The 21174-nt window shown below is 41.5% G+C and overlaps 1 protein-coding gene across 7 annotated transcripts in view; it reads left to right on the top strand.

The window, feature by feature from the left end:
* Positions 1-21174, top strand: part of cep112 (centrosomal protein 112) — a 186984-nt gene that overhangs the window by 33746 nt on the left and 132064 nt on the right. For all 7 annotated transcript variants that reach the window (XR_011515758.1, XM_070542734.1, XM_070542735.1 and 4 more), the window contains 4 exons: positions 7109-7189; positions 10569-10668; positions 11048-11166; positions 11454-11585. Coding sequence is in view for 6 of the 7 variants with exons in the window: in XM_070542734.1 (XP_070398835.1) it covers positions 7109-7189; positions 10569-10668; positions 11048-11166; positions 11454-11585 (432 nt within the window). In the remaining variant the exon portion in view is untranslated. The remainder of the gene's footprint in view (positions 1-7108; positions 7190-10568; positions 10669-11047; positions 11167-11453; positions 11586-21174) is intronic.

Genomic DNA, 21174 nt, shown 5'->3' with positions numbered 1-21174 from the left:
ATAGCCCCAGTTGACGTCAGCAGCTCCCCATTCCCACTGTAAACAGTGTGAGCAAGTTGCTGCCTTCCTCTCCTGAGGCGCCGGACAGTTTGCCAGAACATCTTTGGAGCCGATAAAATCCCAAAAACCAGTTTCCTTGTCTGGGGATCGGACCGCCAAGGCTCCCGCCTTGGTCTTCCACCTGATCCACACTGCACCGGACCCTTCATGTTCCTCCTGCGGGTGGTGGGTCCACAGTTAGATGAGCCCATGTATCCGGTTCTGGGCTGGGCCCGGCCGGGTCCCATGGGCGAAAGCCCGGCTACAAGGCCCTCGCTCACGGGCCCAACCCCATTCCTGGCTCCAGGGTGGGATCCCGGTAACCCTCCGGGCCGGGTACTCCAACTCTTTGAATTTACATCCATGAAAGGTCCTTTGAACCGTTCTTTGTCTCACCCTTCACCTAAGACCAATTTGTCATGGGAGACGCTACCAGGGGCACACAGTGCCCCAGACAACATAGCTCCTAGGATCATTAGGGCACTCAAACTCCTCCACCACGATAAGGTGACGGTTCAAGGAGGAGTTTATCTGTTTACTTACTGTCAGAGAAAAAAAATAGCATTCTATACACGTCGGAAGCAATGCATCATGTTCCATCTCATTGAGCAGAGGGGTCCCTAAAGCAGTGTTTCCCAACCCTGGTCCTCAAGGCACACTGTCCTGCATGTCTTCCATGTATCCCTTTTAAAGTCCAATGTTTCCCTCAGGCCGCACACCTGACTTAAATGAATGAGTGATTAACAGGCATCTGCAGCGCTTGATGTCCTCCTGAGCAGCCAATGTAAATCAGGTGTGCTGAAGCAGAGACATGAAAACATGCAGGTCAGAGAGCCCTGAGGATCAGGGTTGGGAAACACGGCCCTAAAGGATGTTTACTGTTCTTTGCTGTACATGTCTCATCATTACGTTAGCTGATGATACAGCTGTGTTTTAATTCATCAGTATCGATGTTGAAACCATCGAAGGATGGACATATCCTGCCCATTGCTCAGTGGGGGGCAAGTTTGAAGCCAAATGGGAGGTTCTCACCCCTGCCATTTTGGCCGTGTCACAGGTCTCGTCATGCCCAGACAATCCAAAAATGGGAAAAAAGGTGGAGCTGAGGGTGGGGCTGTTACTGTTGGAACAGAGTTGGAACCAAATGAACCAATGTAGCCACTAGCTAAGTTAGCTAACCCAAAAAGCTAAAAATGAGATCCAGGGTAGCCCACCCATGCTGCCACCTGGCTTCCGTGCGAGGCTTTCATGCTGGTAGCTTCTGGAGCTTTAATACGGACTGTTAACTCATTCACTGCCAGCCGTTTCCTGATCAGAAAAGCCCTTCGCTGCCAGCGTTTTTCTGCATTTTCATAGTTTTTTTTTTAAAGAGGCACAGAGCATTGCGAGCTTGGATGATGTCAACGCCAAAACTAGCAAAACAAAGTAAACTCACCTCTTACATCAGGAAGACTGCGCGATTCAAGTGTTATCCGTTCTTACGTAATCCGTTGTCAAAATGTGATTAGCAGAAGCTTTTCCGGTTTGCGTCTCACTTTTTTTACAGCAGCGGTCCAAAATGATCTTCTAACACATGGATTTTCTGCTTCCTGATCACGTGACGCGTGACGCACGTGGATGAAGATCGGCTTTAGAGCTGGGATGTTTGTTCTCACAGTGCGGGGGTTGTTCCAACGCCCACACATTAAAAATTTTCAAATTGGCAGTGAACGGTTGGATTTAAAATGATGACTTTTGTCGTCATTGGCAGTGTTTAGTTTATTTATTTAGTTTAGTTTAGTTTTTATTTCAAACAAATAAAACATGCATAATTTAAAAAAAAGAAAAATGTATCAAATCATCATCCTTTTTTTCTTCTCCTTCTCTGTCTGAAAAGGAGTAGGCTGAAGTCGAAACTTATATGTCCCTACCCCTTTTATGCATACCATTCTTTACTTATACTTAGTATTACTATACCAAATGTAACACAAAACCACATTAAAACAACAAATGGTACAAATCACCCAAACAACCAAACCATATGGGAAAAAACAAAAAAAGAAAAAAACATCTTTTTACAATTCATACTCAAACTTATCTTTCTTTAGAATAAAGGACAAACACATAAATCATCTATTTTCCTCTATACTTATTTAGAATAGGTTTTTCATAATTCATTTTAAACTGGTTTATATTTGTACTTTAATTTCTTCTTCTAAACTTCTTCTAACTCAGTGAATGAGTTAAAATACAAACACAGCCTCTGACCGCTGCGATCGGAATCGGGCGCCCCGCCTACGTGAGGTCCTGCGCTACCTCGTTCAGAGATCAGCAGGAGATTAGCTGCATGCTAACTTAAGCTAACAGAAGTTTCTTGGGTGCTATTAGCAAGAGAAACGTGGTGAAGCGACTCCTAAATCAACTCAAAGAGCAGCTGTGTTTTAATTAACTTCCTCAGAGCGCTCCACGGTTGAGCAGCACAACTTAAACCTAGCTTGGAAGCCAGGCGGATGCACATCACGTCGCGGACCCCTCTGAAGATGGGAACTTGTGGCTGCCTGTGTAGCAGTTGTTCCCGGCTGAGAGATCGGAGGGGCTGGAAGCCTGCCTCGCTGGGCTTCCTCCGCAAGGATGAAGCAGCAGATTTGCGGATTTCTGATTGCAGGACTGCTGCTGTGCTGTTAAATGGAGAGGGACATTACAGAAACTCACCAAACCTCTGCAGCGACCTCACAAATCTTTGATCGCAGTGGAGCAGTGAAGCCCCGAAGCTTCTTCTAGCTAGCAGCTTACGAGTTTCGGTACCCAGCCAGCCAGCCCCACCAACACGCTATATTTCAACCCATCTTTGAGCAAGCAGCATTTTCCCCCATTCAACCGGCGAAATTAAGTACAGAAATATTATTTTACTTACTGATAAAAATGAAGCAGAAACTGCTCGGATTATCTAGCCTCAGCTTGCCCTCTTTGTCCAAACAATTCCACGATTAACCTCTAAACATGAACACACAAAGGACACCGCTAAAGTTCAGTGAGTCAAAATGGCCGAACATCTATTAACGTGAGGCCCAGGCTGAAGCCTTTCTCCGGAGCTAACTTCTAACGCTAGCTCTGGCTCTGTTTATTTTATTTATTTATTTAACCTTTATTTAACCAGATGAGTCGACTGAGAACGCATTCTCATTTACAAAATGGCCCCTTGGTTGAAACGGGTTTTAAATCAACAACAATAATCTGACCTTTGATGTAAAATACTATAAATACCTGATCTTGGGCTTTAGACAGAGAGGCTATTGGTTCGTCTTCACGTCAGTGGCAAAGTGACTTCTGGTTTATGTCAGCTGTGATTAAGCTGGTGGAAATTGTTAAAGCATCCCAGGTTTTATATCAAACTCATCCTCCAGCTAATCTGCTGACTGCCCTAATAAAGCTGCAGAGTGTTTTTTCCCCTGTGGAATATTGAGTGACAGCTTAGAAACTCCACTGCGAGCCACAAGAGTCACTTATCCTACACAAATGTGCCTGCTCATGGGTGAGTTGTGAAGAATGTCTTGCAGGAGCAGCAAAGTCCTGCTAATCCTACAGCACACTCTGAAAGTGCTTAGTGTTAAGAGGGCTGAGCCTTTATTTGAAAATTCAATTAAATTGTGACTGATGAGTCAGTTTTAGCTCACCCCGAGCCCACGGCTAGTGATTACAGCAGATACTGACAGGATGATTTAATCACGCAGCCTTTCTTTTGCTGTTTGTGTGAACATGCCATCTTTTTCTTTCCCCTGGGGACCTGACCTGAGGGATAGTTGGCAGCAATTTGGTAAATGAGCGTGTTTGGGACAAGCAGTCACGGTCTAATGGTCGCAAGTCCCCGACTGGGGATCAGACCTCTTTGCTTTCTGATGCCATAATGATGCAGCCGCTCTAATCTAAGAATCCTCTGGGATGGAGCTTGAGCTCTGAGCCTGTGATTTAGAGAGCCATGGCCTGTCTTATCTGATCGCTTTTGAAATCTAAAAAAGAGTAACCTTGTGAGTCTCAGTAGTTTTAAAGGGGACTAGTTCTGCAGTTGACTTTCAAGATGGTGCTTCAGGCTTGGAGCCATGAGGGATTTGCAGTGTTTCATAATACTAAAGTTACTATTTCAAACAGGCCTACCCTGTTCTTGACTCTTTTCCCTTTTTTGTATTAGAGAATTTGAATGCTGGTGTCGTGATCTCTCTGTTCAAAATAACATTTGTCAAATACTATAAGAATTTATTTTTGTTACATCAGAAAATCCATTTATCCATCCTTTTTATCTGGACAGACCGCTCCCAATCAGCTTGGTTTGAGTGTGGGAATTGCATCTAGCTGTTTTTCAGTAGATAGCACAGTGTTGCTTGCTGAGTATCCTGGAGCATCTGTGTTTACTGAGGATGAAAGACACACCAGGACATTGTGCATCTCAGGCAAGAAGAAGGAAAATGCACAAATGCAACCTTGCTTTGCAGAGCTCAAACGTTTAGCAGAAGATTTGTGAATATATCCCCCTGAGGAGAAAAGTCTTGACCCTTTGCTGGTTCCAAGAGCCAAAAAAAAAAAGCAACTGTTTTGTCTTCAGCATGCATTCTCACTCTCATATCCCCCATCCACCCATCGCTCTTCCCTCCCCAGCTCTCATCCTCTCAAAAGCGAGGTGTCAAAAAACATGGCATCTTACAGCGCTCGCTTCAGCTCAGGAGAAGAGAAAAGGGGAAAAGCTGTACCACCCAGTCGGGCTGATTGAAGACATTTCAGAAGCCTTAGGTGTACGACATTCCTCCTCCTCCTTCCTTCACAGACGCCTTTATAAACAAGTTTCAAACACCACTGATCTAGTTTGACAAACTTTCTCCAAAGAGCATTTGAAGAGAGGATGAGAAAGTGACACCCCCACATGAGGTTTTTCTTCTTCTTTTTTTTTTGTAGGCATCGGCAGAATCAGGTCTCTACTTACTCTTGCTTCTCAATCACTGCCATCTCTCACCCTTTTCTTCCTCTGCCTTTCTCGCACTTGTTTTTTGACTTTTCATTTTTGACTCTGACAGGTCTCCCGTGGTCCCCTCAATTGCACAAGAAATGGTGGTAAACCAAGAAAAAAAGATGGAGAAGAAAGCGCAAAATACTTAACAGCTTTGTGAAGGATATAGTCTAAATGTAACTCAAGTGCAATAACAAGGAGAGGCTTCCACGAGGCAATTTATGCGTTTTTGTTGGAATTTATTTTTAACTATTTTAATCCCAGAGCGTGGCTACCCTTTAGTCCTCTGTAATCTCCACTTTGATGCTGATATCTTTATTGAATTGTGGCAGTGGGCATAGACTTAATGCCATGTTGTGACCCACTGCAGTAAATAAGACTGAAACCCCAGCTTGCTAATTTGAGGTAAGGTGTCGCGTGTCGTCCCCCCCAGCACTGGATGGCGAGAATTAAAAAAAGAGGGAGAAACAGAAACACTCTTATGAGACAAGTCAATGTAAACAAACTGCTAAATCAGTGAGAGCACAGTGACCTGAGCTATTGCTTATTTTTCGTGTCATCCTTCAGTGGAAAATATATTTTTATCCACTTAAAAAATTTGTTTTGCTTTGATATTTTCCAAGAGAGGAGGTCTAATGAGGTTTTTCTGTGCCAAGTAACGTTTAGGAAATTTTCTGCTTAATGGTTTTGATGAATAGACCGAACAAGATCTCGCCTCAGGACGTTGTTAACCACCACGCACGTACGCACGCACGCACGCACGCACGCACACACACACACACACACACACACACTTTCAAAGAGGAAACATTGTCATTCTACTGCAGGTTTGATTAACACACCAGAACAATCACTGACTGAACGTAAGCAGCGACTTCTAAGCAAACGGCCAGCCTTTAAAAAAAATATATATATTATTTTTTTCTGTGAAAGGTTTTCTCTGCCTCCATGTGTTGTGTGTTTGAGGGGGAAACATCTTCTAAGCAAACTAATTAGAGGCAGCAGGAATATATATATATATATATATGTATATATATATATATATATATATATTTATATATAGGAAAACCAGAATTTCCAAAGATCAAATGAAAACACTCGAGTGATGGAAGGTAAAAATAAAATTTTTTATTACAGCTGGGAAAGCCATGATAATTTCCTAAAATAAAAACCCAGTTCTGCCTTTCCATAAATTTTGTTGCCATCATCAGCTAAACACACATTCCTAAGTACCACCCGCAGCACTGAAACAACGATTCGTTTTATTGGTCATCATCCTCTCTATTGTTCTGAAACTCTTCCCCGTGTAATAAAAGCCAAAATCAACAAATGTGTATAATTTCTTTATTTTTCTTATTATTATTCTGTTTAGAATTCAACTCTAAACCTCATTCTTCTTTAAAAATAACACATTTGAATAAACAAAATCAACAGTTTAACTGATTTGCATTTGCAGAGGGACACAAAAGCAAATACACTCAAACAAAAAGACTTTATTTTAGGCTCATTTGCGCCCAAGTGTATGGATATTTTATTTTTACTGGTTAATGTGCAGATTTTTGAAAAATGTCCTCCTTTAGAAAATGATCCACACTGGATAGTCGTACTGGAGCCAGCATCTCACTGGCAGCGACTAGACAAACACACTTCATTTCTAGAAAAGACTCAAATGTTGTGTTGAAATGACTCTAAATTAGGTTAGATGGTTCATATGAAATCAGGTCATGGGGTCATCTGGTGTACTTACAAATTTGCACCAGTTGTGATGAAATTTAGGCTCAAAAGATTTTGATGAGGAAATATTTTCACAATATTTACCGACCCTGAAACTTGTGTAAGTAAATTGAGAACCCTCAAAAACATTTTTAGACATTTTGGAAACTCCCTCATGAAAACCTTTCGTAATTAGTCACCAACATTTGCGGGCTAGTTAGAAACTGGCTCGACTAAGCTCAGTTATTTAACAAAAACATGTTGCTAGAGAATAATTTTGCTGGGTAACATGATGTATGGAACCCAGCCGAAATTAAAGAAATAAGGAAGTGATTTACAGAAACCGTTGTTAATGTGTGACATTTGGTTTTTTGTTCTCAGATGAAGATCAAAGTGTTGGAGGCTAAGCACCAGGAGGAGAAACTGAGGATGCAGCAGAGACATGATGCAGATGTTGAAAAGGTGAGAATGAAAACAATGAGATAACCGTACCGCTGTCATTTTGTTTCACAGATGACAAACACGATAAACACGCCTTCCGTTTGTTCTGCATTTAATTATCAGACGGTTTGATCTCCATCAGAAATGAACAACCAACTAATTGACATATTTATGTCCAAGTGCAGGTCCAGATCAGCCCCGTCTGTATTTTCTTACCATCTTCATCCTCATGCTGTTCAGTCACACAGCTTTTAAGGGAACAATGAAGTAGCTAAAGCACAAAAACAGCTCATCAGTAACTGTTTTTCCTCCATGTGGGTTCAAATAGTTTTCTGAATCCTGTACTAGGCACAGGTCTGCCATAGTAAGTGCTCATGAAGTCTGTTTAGCCTGCATTTCAATTCCCACTATTAATCTTGATGCCACTTGGTAGCATGAAAAGTAAAAGGAAATTTCTCTTTACTTCTTTAGCTAATCATGTCTTCAAAGCTTCCTGTCAGCTGGTGAAAGCAGCCGTGAAGCTGGTTTGTTTCAGCCCATCAGTCAGGCTGCAGATCAGCCACCTGGAAGCTGTCACGTCCTCACTTTGACTTTCCTTTGTAGCCGCAGAAGCGTTTAATAAAACGAGAAAAAAATAGGAACACTTCAGTGCTCCCTCCAGTTTTAGATGCTCATTGTGTTGTCGTGTCTGACAAGAGGCAGGATGAAAACCGGTTTTACTTTTCCTCTCTTTGAATACACGATGATTGGAAGTTGCTGTCAAATGCCTTTCTTGGTATCTTTGTGGTATTTGCTGTCACGTGGCGTCAGGGTGAGTCATTTTAGGGCTGGATGTTGATTTGTTTCGACTAAAATTCCATTTTTTCTCTTCATAAGATGATTTTAGTTTAAAATGCCAGCTTGACAAGGACTGGGTGAGATGCTTTTCTTAAAAGAAACACTAGACCGATGCAGATGATTTCACAATAGCGTGATTGATATAAAACTATTCATGCAGGCTACTGATGTAAATAAAACATTCCTGTGTTCATTGTTGGTGTTTCTTCACCTGCTCATGGCCATTGTGTTACTTGCACTATTGTCGTTCATGTAGTTTGTGTGTTTTCCTTTCCTTTCATTAGTTTTGTTTACTTTATTTTATTCCCTGGATAAAGCTGCAGCAGGATGCCTCATAAACAACTAAATCCAGCACCTAAAAGCTGCCGGGTCCACTCTCCCTGGGTCTGACTCAGTGACACTGTCTCATCTGGCAGACCCTGAAAGACAAAAGTCCCTGTGGGGTGATAAAATGAGAGAAAAATTGGTTATCCTTAAATGTTCTTTGAACTTTGCTCCAGGTCCCCAATCGTCCTTTCATCTCTCCCATCCCATTCACACGGGGATGATGACAGACTGGGCTAATAACACCATCTCTAATGTGTTTCTCCTTCTGCAGTCAGAAAACCAGAGGAGCACACGGCATTGTGTTGGAATACTCTAGCTTAAACTGTATGGTTCAGATAAAAGATTGTTCCAGAAGTCTACAGGAAGCCTTTTCGGAAGAAAACCTAAGTTTGGCCTGAGCCATCTGGGCTAAAGATGTGCATGCCTCAAGACCAATCACACGACATCCACGTGCATATTTTATTCAACTGAGCACGAGTGCTACTAGAGTGGAACTGCAACTCTCCATCACCTAATTTAACTAATTACACACAGATGGCAGCAGCAAGCAGGTACATTTACTTCAGCACAGGTGGTTCACTCAGCTGCCATTTTCCTCCGTTTGCCTGTCGTCTCCTAAGAAATAGATCTACATGAGGAGGAGGAGGAGGAGGAGGAGGAGGAGGTTTGTTTAGGCCACACAGAAAAATTCCACTGAGATGCACTGAAGTCAGCTAAGCTAGAGATAAACCAGCATGTTTGAATATGAATAAGTCATTGTTTCTGTGTGTTGGATTATTGTGTTTACAAAGGAAATGGAATTCTGTTGTCATGTTTAATGTGTAAAGGATTTAACTATTTCTATGTTTTCTAGCTAAAACATTCAGAGGCCTAGAGGTAGAGTGGGAGATTGGGAGATGAGGGTTAATATCTGGTCAGGTCATGCCAAAGACTTAAAAAATGCTGCTTGACACTCAGCTTTAAGGGGTTGGTTTGGGGGGGGGGGGGTCTTAAACCACCAAATAATTCCCGAGCGCAGCCGCTGCTGCAGTTCCCCACTCCCCATGGGGATGGGTCAAATGCGGAGGTGTGATGATGACTATGAAGAGGTCCTTCACTGAGAAACCATTTTTAGTCATTATTTTTGAAAATGGTTGGTCACTCTTGACTTTACAGGGTATCCGCGGGTTCTTAAAAAGTCTTAAATTAGCTTTTCCAAATTGAAGGCCTTAAAAATCCTTAAAAATGACTAATAATCCTTAAATACAGTTTTCAAAGGTAAGACCCAATAAACAAGATTCTTTTGTTTTCCTGAATTTCTAATTAGTGTTCAGCATTTTTTTGTGTACGATATTGGCGTAAGCGGAACCGTACACATTCAGTTGGTTGTGAAAGGGGGCTGTTTTTAGATGAGCACATTAGCTGGTTAAGCTAGTGGGAGCTTGCGCCATTGGGAAGTGCAAGTTTAATGGTAACTGGATGGCTAATCCTACGTTTGCAATGTGGTTAGCACCGGTTCCAGGCAATAGCTGGAAATTATAGCTTAAATTTACTTTTAAAAAATAGCTTAAATTTGGTCAAAGTGGCCTTAAAAAAGGTCTTAAAAGTCTTAAATTTGGCTCCCTTAAACCAGCAGATACCCTGCTTTAACATATAGGCTGCACATGAAAATAGTCTCCTACACCTATCTCCTACATTAGCTTTTGATTGAAAATAGACAGTGAAACTCTAGGATTTGAAAAGCCTGACAGATCTACGTCAAGCGGACGCTTGGACTCACCCATCTTGGCTCGCGACAGAGAAGGCTGTTGTTGGTTTAACGTCCAGAAAGCAGCAGAGAACGTCTTAGCTAGTAGAAGCTAACTGGTAGCATTTGCAACTCCACCACACAGAAAAACTCCTTCAGGCTTTTGGTATTTGTGGAGATAAAACATCCATGTTGCAAAGGAAACAGAGTCACGTTTCTGTTAGCCAATCAGTGGCGAGACGTCCAAATATTAGGAAATTAGACTCCAACTCCTGTCGTGTGAAGCTGCTTTCTCCTCCAGCTGAATTCTCCATGCTTAAACAGGCACATCTAAGCCATCATCTTTTCTATTTAAAGCAACAGAAAGTACATTTTCTTTTTAATTTGATTGGCTACATTTTTATTAAGCTAAACATTTCTTGGACATCTTCAGTGCGACCATGTAAAAGATGACAAAAGGCCTCTCTCCACACCAAACAGGTTGAACATTTTCTTTCCCACACTCTTTAGATACTGGACAGAAAAAATGGTGAGATTGACGAGATGAAGAGCTTGTACAGAGCCAAGCAGAAGGAGTCAGAGGAGATGATCCGTAAGCTGGAAAAGAAAGGTGAGAGGTGATTGCAGGGTTAACTGAAAAGATGTTTATAGAAGCATCTCGGAGTAAAAAGCCTAGAAAGATGCAGCTCAGTGAGAGGCTGCCGGCGTAGACGGACGTTCTCCAGCTGTGCAGCTTAGTCACAAGTTTAATCACATCATTTGAAGCATTTTTAGACAGAAGCCCTTTTCTTCTCTCATTTGTACCCAACTCCTCTATTATGCTAATTGTTGTCTAACTCCAAAGGCACTTCATAAAAAAAAATAACTTTTTTTGAAAAACAATCTGTTTTGACTCCCATTTACTGGCAACTCAACACGCACGGTTCATGTTTATACCTCAAGGCAAGGCGTGACTGTTTTCGTGTGTTTGCGTCTTTCCTCTCCCACAGTTCAAAGCGTGCTGCGGGAATCCCAGGTCATCTGCGAGAGCAAGGAGAAGCAGATATCGGAGCTGAAGAAGATGTCGGATCACAGTGCCGACTCTATAAGGAACGAGTTGGAGAAGAAGGTGTGGTTCTCTGTTTCGTTCACTCAGAGTCAGCAGCAACCTGTCACAATCACGGATCAGACTTAACTGAAAATACTCCAAATCATCTGCGCTCATAATTAGCTTTTAACAATAGAAATAGCAAAATATTTTTTGTTCATTCATTCTAGTTTTTGTCATCAAAGCTTTTAAGTAGAAAAGCCATAAACCAGATGCTGTGAGGGCGCTAGTTAGAAAACGCCACAGACACTCGGGACAAATGGTTGTAGAGATTTGTGACTCAAATTAAGCTTCTGCTCAACTTTCAGCTGCACGCTGCTGTGGCAGACATGGAGCAGGAAAAATACAAAATGCAGAAGAAACACACTGAAAACATCCAGGAGCTGCTGGAGGACACCAACCAGAGGCTGGCCAGGATGGAGTCAGAGAACAGTGCTCGAGTAAGTGCTGTGAAACGGGGTTTGTAAGTGTTCAGTCCTGTACCGAAGTACTTTTTTAATTCACTCTATTTGTCTGCAAAGTCCATATTCCGCATATTTATTTTATATTGATGGTTTCATATTTAGATTTACCTTTTTTTTTGTCACAGCACAGGAACTTTATGTGTTCATACTTGATCTAGCTCACATTCAATGGACCTCAGGCTGTAGTTGCGTTTTATGACTAACTCTTGGAATGCATCTTTGTGCAGACATGTTGCATCTTACTAAGATTTATGCCATGATGCCAAGGACTACAGTAGATCACACTGAAGCCGCCATATTCATCACTTATATCAGTCAGAGAGAAGTCTAGAAGTGAGATTAGGACCTAAACAATGAGCTCGCGACTGCAGATTTAACGCTATCTTTGTGGGTCACTGACAATGATCACATGAGTTCCTGAAGGACTTTTCCATTCTGTCAGTTGTGGTTATGAGTCCATTTTTATAGCTTCTTTGAGCTTAAACCCGAAGGCTCTTTTTAATTTTTTTATTGCATAACAAACGATTGGCATTGAGCATCATATAAACCCATCAAATGTTCTGAAATAAACCAGTTTTAAAGCTTTTAGAAAAAGAAAGATATAAAAGCAGCTGAAAAACATCAGAAAAATCCAAATAGCAGTATTTCTTTTTTTTTTTTTAAATCATCTTTACACTTTTCATTACAACCCTTTCAAGCCTTAAGTCAAAGCTGCTGCGCTATACCATGCACCAGTTTTATAGAAAATACCTGGCTGGGGGGTTACAGCAGTAAGGCTGCCTTAAAAGTGTATTATTTATTCCCAAATGTAAACATCAGTTATGAATCTAATAATAAAATACTGACCTACTTCATTCCTTGTTTTAAATGAAAGGAGGCTTCCTTTAACATCTGGGTAGGAGTGACTTCAATATTCTCTGTCTGTCATCGCTGTAAATGTCTTTGATCTTGGTCCATATTAAATCGTACTTCTTGCTATGATTGTCCTCAAAGATGTACACACACACACACACACACACACACACACACACACACACACACACACACACACACACACACACACACACACACACACAAATCTGCAATGCCTTTGATGTTATATGAAAAGACTTTGGCTTCAAATAGGATTGTGCACATTTCATTAGCTGAGATCGTCAACACCGTCCGAGTGTTCTGTGCTGTAAGTGGTGTGTTTTAGAAATGATCTATCCATGTATAACATAAAGGTTATAGTTATTATCAGGATTCAAGGATTTCCTTTTGCTTCTGGCCTTAATCTGTCAACAGGCCCACATTTTACAGGCATCAAACACTGGATGTGTGGAGCCAATGGTAGAGCCCCATTTTTATTAATTAAGGTCTGACAAGGTCCAAAAGAGTAAAAAGAGCCCATTGTCTTTGGAAATGAGGTGCTGTCCTATTGTAGATCCAGATGTATCATGTAAAAGAAGGTGAAAGTGAATTTTGAGGAGCCACAGCATCTCCGGTTCCAGGTGCTGTCCAAATGAGAAGAAAGTTGACAATACAATCACTTGTACTGTAGATGTTGTGACACGTGTACTTATCAAGGGCTTCACCAGGTGTCTGATCATGTTTGTGTTTCATGGAGAGGAGCTCAAAGTCATGGAAAAGGAGGATGTCTGGGTTTTATCTCTGCTTTTTGCAGATGATGTGGTTCTGTTGGTGACTTTAATTCATGATCTTCAGCATGAAGTAATGAGAGCACCACACGAGGAGGAGACACTCCCCCCAAAACACCCATAACCTAATGGCAGAATTAAATCTCTCCAGCCTGCGAACAGCTCCGGATCCCCAGGAATGAGCTTGAATGTCACAAGGGAGAGAGATGTCTGAGTTTTTCTCCTGGATCTGCTGCTTCCCAACCTAAAAATCTAGACAAACTGTACATACAAGATTTTTCTCTGCAGGTTGGTTTAGCCATGCTCCAACAGTCTCAACGGGTCTACCACTGCCCTGAACTATTTTAGGTCCACCCAATCACAGGGCTCCTTTTGTAGGGAGATTTTGGCATCAATTTTGGGCAATTTAGATTAGGACTTTTCTTTGGGACATGAGCAGATGAAGCTTTGAAGTCATTTATTTAAAAAAAGGGTGCATTTGCTTCTTCTTCGATGGTGTGTGGTACACTTCTCAATTGGCGGATTTTTGTAGAGATTGATACGGCACGTTGTTTGTTCCTATGATTGGTCCTAGCACTGTCCAAATTTGAGCGGAGATGGTTTGAAAGAGAACTGTAAACTCCGCCCCACAACCGAGCCTGTTCTGTTGGCTGTGACCAGACTACTGTATCTATAAAATAGAATAGACTTTATTATGTTTTACTTACATGTATAGGATGACTTTCCAGGTTAGTTACTTCCACAGCCAGACATCGAATAGACAAAAGAAAATTGATGGACTGATAATTTTTCTGTGATGCATACAGCTTATTTCTCTTAACTTTATTTTTCATATATTTGTCCACGTAGTGTTTGTAAAAGTCTGTCACTAGCACAGCACAATTTTACCCAAAGCTAAGCCTCTGTCTCTGGTGCCACTAAACTAATGCCTTAAATACCTTGTGTCACCTTGCTGATCGAACGATCCGTTGCTCTGCTTCTCTGGTGCTCCTGGGCTTCTGTAGAACATTCAGTTCTTGGTACTGAGAGGAAGAACATTCAGTCACTTAAATCTGGCTTTCAACAACTGCTGGGATGAAAATGTAATCCCCATTGTTGGATGAGGGTCATTCAGCAGTTTGTATTGGAAAAAAGCAGATTTGACAGACAACTATTTTGTCTTAAATACACCTCAAAGGAAAAACAAAAGGTTTTGATTAAAGACATATTTTTCTTATCAGGCAAATATTAAAATGAATAATTAATCCTTATTGTAAATACAGCACACCCAATTTGGTTTTATTACCAGTTAAATAGAGAATTTCCCTCTGAACGCATCTACCTGGCTGTAATTTTGTCAGACACAGACCACATTTGGCTCACAGAGACACCAGATGTAGCTATTTTTGGCTGATGTGTGTACAGCACAGAGCAGGTAGGGTTATGAGAGTTTTATACATAAAAGGAAGATGGTGCCTGCCAACAGACTGTACCAGGTGAGTGTTTGACATCAGTCCAATACATGCATGTTCATAATAAATGACTGTTAGACTATTAATAAAGATATTAGATCTGTGATGTAATATTTTTACTACAGTGTTTTTCAATTGCTGACTAGCGCTTACCCATACATCAGATAATTTTTCAAGCCTTTGTTTAATTGTGATGATTGTGGCTTACAGCTGATGAAAACCCCACATTCAAAATCTCAGACAGCTAGAATGTCATGAAAAGTTTCAATATTCTAGACTCAAGAGTCATACACTAATCAGCTAATGAATCCAGAACACTTGCAGAGGGTTCCTGAGCCTTTTTATGGTCTCTCAGTTGAAGCTGAATTACTGTAATAAATGGACATTTGCACCCTTTTCAATTTATTCGATGTCATCTGTAGACATTGTTTCAGTTCTACATACAATCCATCGTGTTTACACTGTTTCTTGGTAGGGAACTGTTTGTCTAATGTTCACATCTTGAATCATTCCAGGAAAAAGCCAGATTTTTGTTACCATTACTGTACATGTTTTACTTTATTCCTTATTATGAACAAAGTATTCATGAAGCATACAAGAACAAACATGCAGAATACACTGAGCTGACACAATAACAGCAACAAAAAAGCTCCGACATTTTCTTTCTAAAAAAAAGAAAACACAAAATGATCTGATCTCTGTGATTATCAGGTTCATCAATGTCTGGTGTCATCCAAGTTGATACACCTTGTCCAGTCTGGGATCAGCTGTGGTCGAGCCAGTTACCCTACATAACTCAGCTGTATTTCATTCATTTGTATCATTGTTTGTTAATTATCAACTCCTTTTTGAGCTGATGTGTTGTGTATGAGCTGATATTATCACCAAAGTAGAGGTTTTACTGTAGCTAAGGTTTGAATTATTGTTTTTATTGAGGTATGTTGTGTGTTAGTAAATAAGACAACAACTATTGCTCATGGCCTGTCTGTTAGGAAAGTGGAAGCATTGTAGAAATGTGTTGACTGACTGCATATACTGTAAGAAAGGTGTGAAATTTGTGAATGGTCAATATACACTCACCTAAAGGATTATTAGGAACACAGGGTTTCCCCCAGAAAATGAGTTAAGCCTGGCGGCTTTGGCCGTGCGTGTGTGTGTGTGGGGGTCAATCGCGCGCTCCGTCCCGCAGCGCTCCTCTGTGAGAGCGAGGGTGGGGGTGAGGTGGTTGCACACGTTCCGCTGCTGTTGCTAACCAGTACCAGCTGATGGAGGGCTCGTTTCGCTGCGCCATTCGTGTCAGCGGACACGGTAGGGTCGGGGAGGGGGGCGGGGCATGAAGCTTAGCCTGGCAGGTGGGCAAGCAAAGCGCTGGGGGAAACCCTGGAACACCTGTTCAACTTCTCCGTAATGCAATTATCTAATCAACCAATCATATAGCAGTTGCTTCAATGCATTTAGGGGTGTGGACCTGGTCAAGACGATCTCCCGAACTCCCAGCTGAATGTCAGAATGGGAAAGAAAGGTGATTTAAGCATTTTAGAGCGTGGCATGGTTGTTGGTGCCAGACGGGCCGGTCTGAGTATTTCACAATCTGCTCAGTTACTGGGATTTTCACCCACAACCATTTCTAGGGTTGATAAAGAATGGTGTGAAAAGGGAAAAACACCCAGTATGCAGGAGTCCTGTAGGCGAAAATGCCTTGTTGACGCTAGAGGTCAGAGGAGAATGGGCCGACTGATTCAAGCTGATAGAAGAGCAACTTTGAAATAAGCACTTGTTCCAACCGAGGGATGCAGCAAAGCATTTGTGAAGCGACAACACCCACAACCTTGAGGTGGATGGCCTACAACAGCAGAAGACCCCACCGGGTACCACTCATCTCCACTACAAATAGGAAAAAGAGGCTATAATTACCACCAGCTCACCAAAATTGGACAGTTGAAGACTGGAAAAAATGTTGCCTGGTCTGATGAGTCTCGATTTCTGTCGAGACATTCAAATGGTAGAGTCAGAATTTGGCGTAAACAGAATGAGAACATGATCCATCATGCCTTGTTACCACTGTGCAGGCTGGTGGTGGTGTAATGGTGTGGGGGAAGTTTTCTTGGCACACTTTAGGCCCCTTGGTGCCAACTGGGCATGGTTTAAATGCCACAGGCTACCTGAGCATTGTTTCTAACCATGTCCATCCCTTCATGACCACCGTGTACCCATCCTCTGATGGATACTTCCAGCAGGATAATGCACCATGTCATAAAGCTCCAATCATTTCAGACTGGTTTCTTGAACATGACAATGAGTTCACTGTACTACAACGGCCCCCACAGTCACCAGATCTCAACCTGATAGAGCATCTTTGGGATGTGGTGGAATGGGAGCTTCGTGCCCTGGATGTGCATCCCACAAATCTCCATCAACTGCAAGATGCTGTCCTATCAATATGGACCAACGTTTCTAAAGAACGCTTTCAGCACCTTGTTGAATCAATGCCACGTAGAATTAAGGCAGTTCTGAAGGCTAAAGGGGATCAAACACCATATTAATATGGTTTTCCTAATACTCCTTTAGGTGAGTGTAGACTGATGCTGTGCACATTGTATTAAGGGTTTTGAAAATGTGACCTTTTTTGGACAAATGCTTGTTAGTGACTTCAAATCTAGTAATTCGCAGTTCAAATTTTTGAAAGACACTTTATGCATAAGTATTTGATAGACTGAAACATCAGTCTTCGCCTGGTTTAATGTTGCCTTTCAATGTTGGTAGGATGTTACTTTCTGAGACCCCTCTGTAGTGATGTCAGAAAATATGATGTGTCTCAACATTTGTTTTCTGATCAGTCGGTTTAAAAATTGCAGAAAAACAACAATAGATGTAAAAATATGGCTTCTTATTCTGGCATCAAGAAGTCTAAAAACAGCTGTTTTAACCCCAACACTAACCCTCATGTGACGTTTGTAGATACAGTACACCGTGTGTAAACTCAGAGCTGTCACAATGCTAGATAATATTTTAAAATAGTTAAAAGGAGTGGTGCAAAATGTATCATAGCGGTATCAGTATTGCAAAAGACTTTCTAAATTTGCATCCCAAGAGCCATTCGTTCACACTCTTACCAACCAGTGATAAATCTAATGAATCAGATGCACTGTCGGTCACTAATGCAAAATCACACAGACGAGGATTTAGTGTAACTGATATCATCATAGAAAAATCACAGTGACATATTTTTTTAATGTCCTACTAAATCCCAGTCTCAGTTCTCCTCTGCCGATGTTTTCCTGACTCAACACCCCACATAGTTAATGACATCGCTGTGACCAGTTCTGTATCAGAAGGTGTTTATTTTGATCATAAAACAGGACTAATGACTGGTTCAGCACCTTTTAGTGAACTCTCGTGTTTTTTGTGGCTCAGTTCTCCAGCTAGAGTTGAATTCACATTATACATTCATGCACACAGGTTGGCGAGCCTCAGGAGATGTCTGTTGATGCAGGCAGCCTTCCAGTTGCTGGCCTTAGTCCCGAATGCACACAAACTGTGAAGAGATGTTCTTCACTGTAAATTACTTCAGTGCTGGAACTTCAAAGGCTTTTATCTGTAAATCTTTGAAAGAGGGCACAGCTCATAATGTCCTTTATATGGTCTGCACTTCACAGTAAAGGTTAGTCTTCTTCTAAAGCACCTAATTAGTGGACTTGATATGCTCCCCCTGAGTTCGTCCAGGTGTGCCCAGTCAAGCCTCAGTATGCAGACGCACCTCTTCTCATCTAATGCCAGGGAGCTAAGTGTCAGCACGCGTCCCAGCACAACACTGAGCCCCTTGTTCCTCTTCTTAACACCCCACACTGCTGACACAAAGACAAGAAGCCCTCTCACCAGCCCTTCTCCACACAGCTCTCAAATTCTTTTCAAACGCTTCGTTCCCCTCCTCCTTCATCATTCCACCTGCTGTCATCACCAGCTTCTGTCAACATCCAGATCGACTAGCACACTCCGTCTTTTATCTGTGTCCCATCATCGCCTTTATCTGTCTGCCCATACGGTGTTTCCTGCTGTTGCGTACACACAACAACACACTGGGGGACAGGAGGTGGTGAAAATAGGCTTGTTTCATTGGAAACAGCTAAAATGCTGTCCTCTGATTACTCTGTTAAAATACTCTGTGTTGGTTTGAAACAAGGTATAGTAGAACGGTGCATGTTAGTTATACAATCAGTTAGTGTACATTTTTATAAACATAATTGATTATTAGGTTTTTTTTACAAGCGTATTGGCGTTTTATTTGGACACCAGGATGTGGTGTGGTATGGATCAGAGCTTTCTCTTCAGTAATAAGGGCAGTGTTCCAGTCTGAGACCATGGGGCGAATATAGAACCTACTGGGGGGAGTATTATTATACTATCCTCTCTGTACTAAGAACACATTCGGATCTCCCAGGAAGAGCTGGAGAGTGTTGCAGAGGAGAGGAAGTCTGGCCTGATGAATGGATGGGATGGATGGTTTAAAAGAAAAGGTTTACAACTTTTCATATTTTTAAATCATTTTCTTGAGCCAGTATGTGCTAAAATGACCCTTTACAGGGCTAATGAAATGTCACTCACACCCCCACCACCCTGTGGCCAGAATACGGCATTTGCAACTTCTGAGACAGGGTTGGAACAAATTAATACAATGTTGCTAGTAGCTAACTTGGCTAACCCAAGAAGCTAAGAAGGGGACAGCAGGGCAGCCTGCTCGCACGACTGACTGGCTCCTGTGCGAGGCTGTAGTCATGCTGGTCTCCTGTGGAGATCTAATATGGACTGGGACTGTTGAATTACAAGCACAGCCAGACTGTAGCGACTGGGAGCCCTGGACTTCCAGATCAGCTGATTCTCCATGGGCAGAGATCAGCGGGACAATAGCTACATGCTTACACGGCAAAACGCCTCCAATGTTGTTGTTCTACCACATTTTTCTTGCTAAAAACTCCGTTAACTTCGGGTTAGCATGTAGCTAATGTCCAGCTGCCGCAGTGAATTCGCTGATCAGATAGGCCAGGGCTCCTGATTGCGCCAGCACTTAGTTCACATTTTCTATACAACACTCTCCAAAACAACTTTCTGTTGGTGGTGATCACAGGAGAACAGTCTGCGCTTAGCATGGGTTTGCTGCTAAATGAAAGGGCCAATCGCAGTAGAGCCCTTCTGTACCGAGAAAGACGGGATCTTCCTTGGACATCGTACAATTCCAAATGACGCCTACAGCATATTTGCATGGGAGCCGGTCTGCACGTCGACTGCCCTGGGAAATGGGAACAGCCAGCCGCCTGCTACTTGTCTCGGGCAGGAGACAGAAGATGGGCATCTGCTCAAGTTTCTTATCCAGCTATCAGGCCCACTAACATCTTTGACCAAGCATTTAAATGATACAGCATTTTCCCCCGTTCAACCAGCGAAATAAAGTGCAGAATTATAAATTTACTTACTGATAAAAAGAAGCAGAAACTGCTTGGATGATCTGTTAGTGCAGTCAGTACCCACAGCATGCTCACATTGTCCTAATCCCACGATTACCCCTTGGTTTTGCTTCTGGTTTTACTAAACAGACACTAGGGAGTACTACAAGCAAGCCAAAGCTGCCTGGTTTCCCTTTAATTACCAAAGATGATGTTTGTTTTGTCCTGCATATCATATTTAACTTATTTTTCCTGTTTCCAGCCATAATTTGAATGTTTCACAACATTTGAAAATCATTCTGATCATTGTTAATTTTGACAAGAACTTTTTTTGACTAAAATTATTTTTAACTAAAAATTTCACTTTAATTTACATTTAATTTTAATCACAATTTAGTTGTCCAATTTGTTGTTAGTCTTATTTTAGTCACAAAATTATATGTATTTTTTTATTACATGTATTATATGTATTTTTCTTCTGATGCAATCATTTTAAAAATCTGTGAAGTAAATGGTAACTACACCACTTGAAGCTGTAAAGAAATGTGAAAATGTCCCATTTCACACTTTGGATCAATAAAACATTATTTATAATGTTTTAATAACAACAATTCATGCAACATACCAAAATGCACAATGGCAGTTTAACATTGTAATAAAGAAAACTATAATGTGCAATATTTGTACGCATGACAGGAAATGACATCATAACACCAAAACATTGAATGGTGTTACTCTAATAATACAAGAAGTTAACTAAAGATTTGTTTTCACATGTATTTATTAGAGTTTTACCTACACTAATTTACCAAGTTGGGCCGTCTGAATGTTTTTTTTTCCTCACAAAAACGCCACTAGAACACAGAACGCCGGACATCGGCTGTTGCAGAGCTACAAAAAGATGGAAGGAAACCCTGGATGTGCACTCACCAAGCAGACACTTTTCAGATCGTCACATGTAATGCTTTTCCTCCCAGTCGCGGGCATTTTTTTCTTTTAAACGTAAATTGTTCAACTGTTACCAGTAGTTTGTCAT

Source organism: Nothobranchius furzeri, chromosome 12, assembly GCF_043380555.1.
Source record: "Nothobranchius furzeri strain GRZ-AD chromosome 12, NfurGRZ-RIMD1, whole genome shotgun sequence".
Lineage (NCBI taxonomy): Eukaryota > Metazoa > Chordata > Actinopteri > Cyprinodontiformes > Nothobranchiidae > Nothobranchius > Nothobranchius furzeri.
The sequence above is the reverse complement of the archived record's forward strand: the minus strand, read 5'-3'. Positions and strand labels throughout refer to the sequence as shown.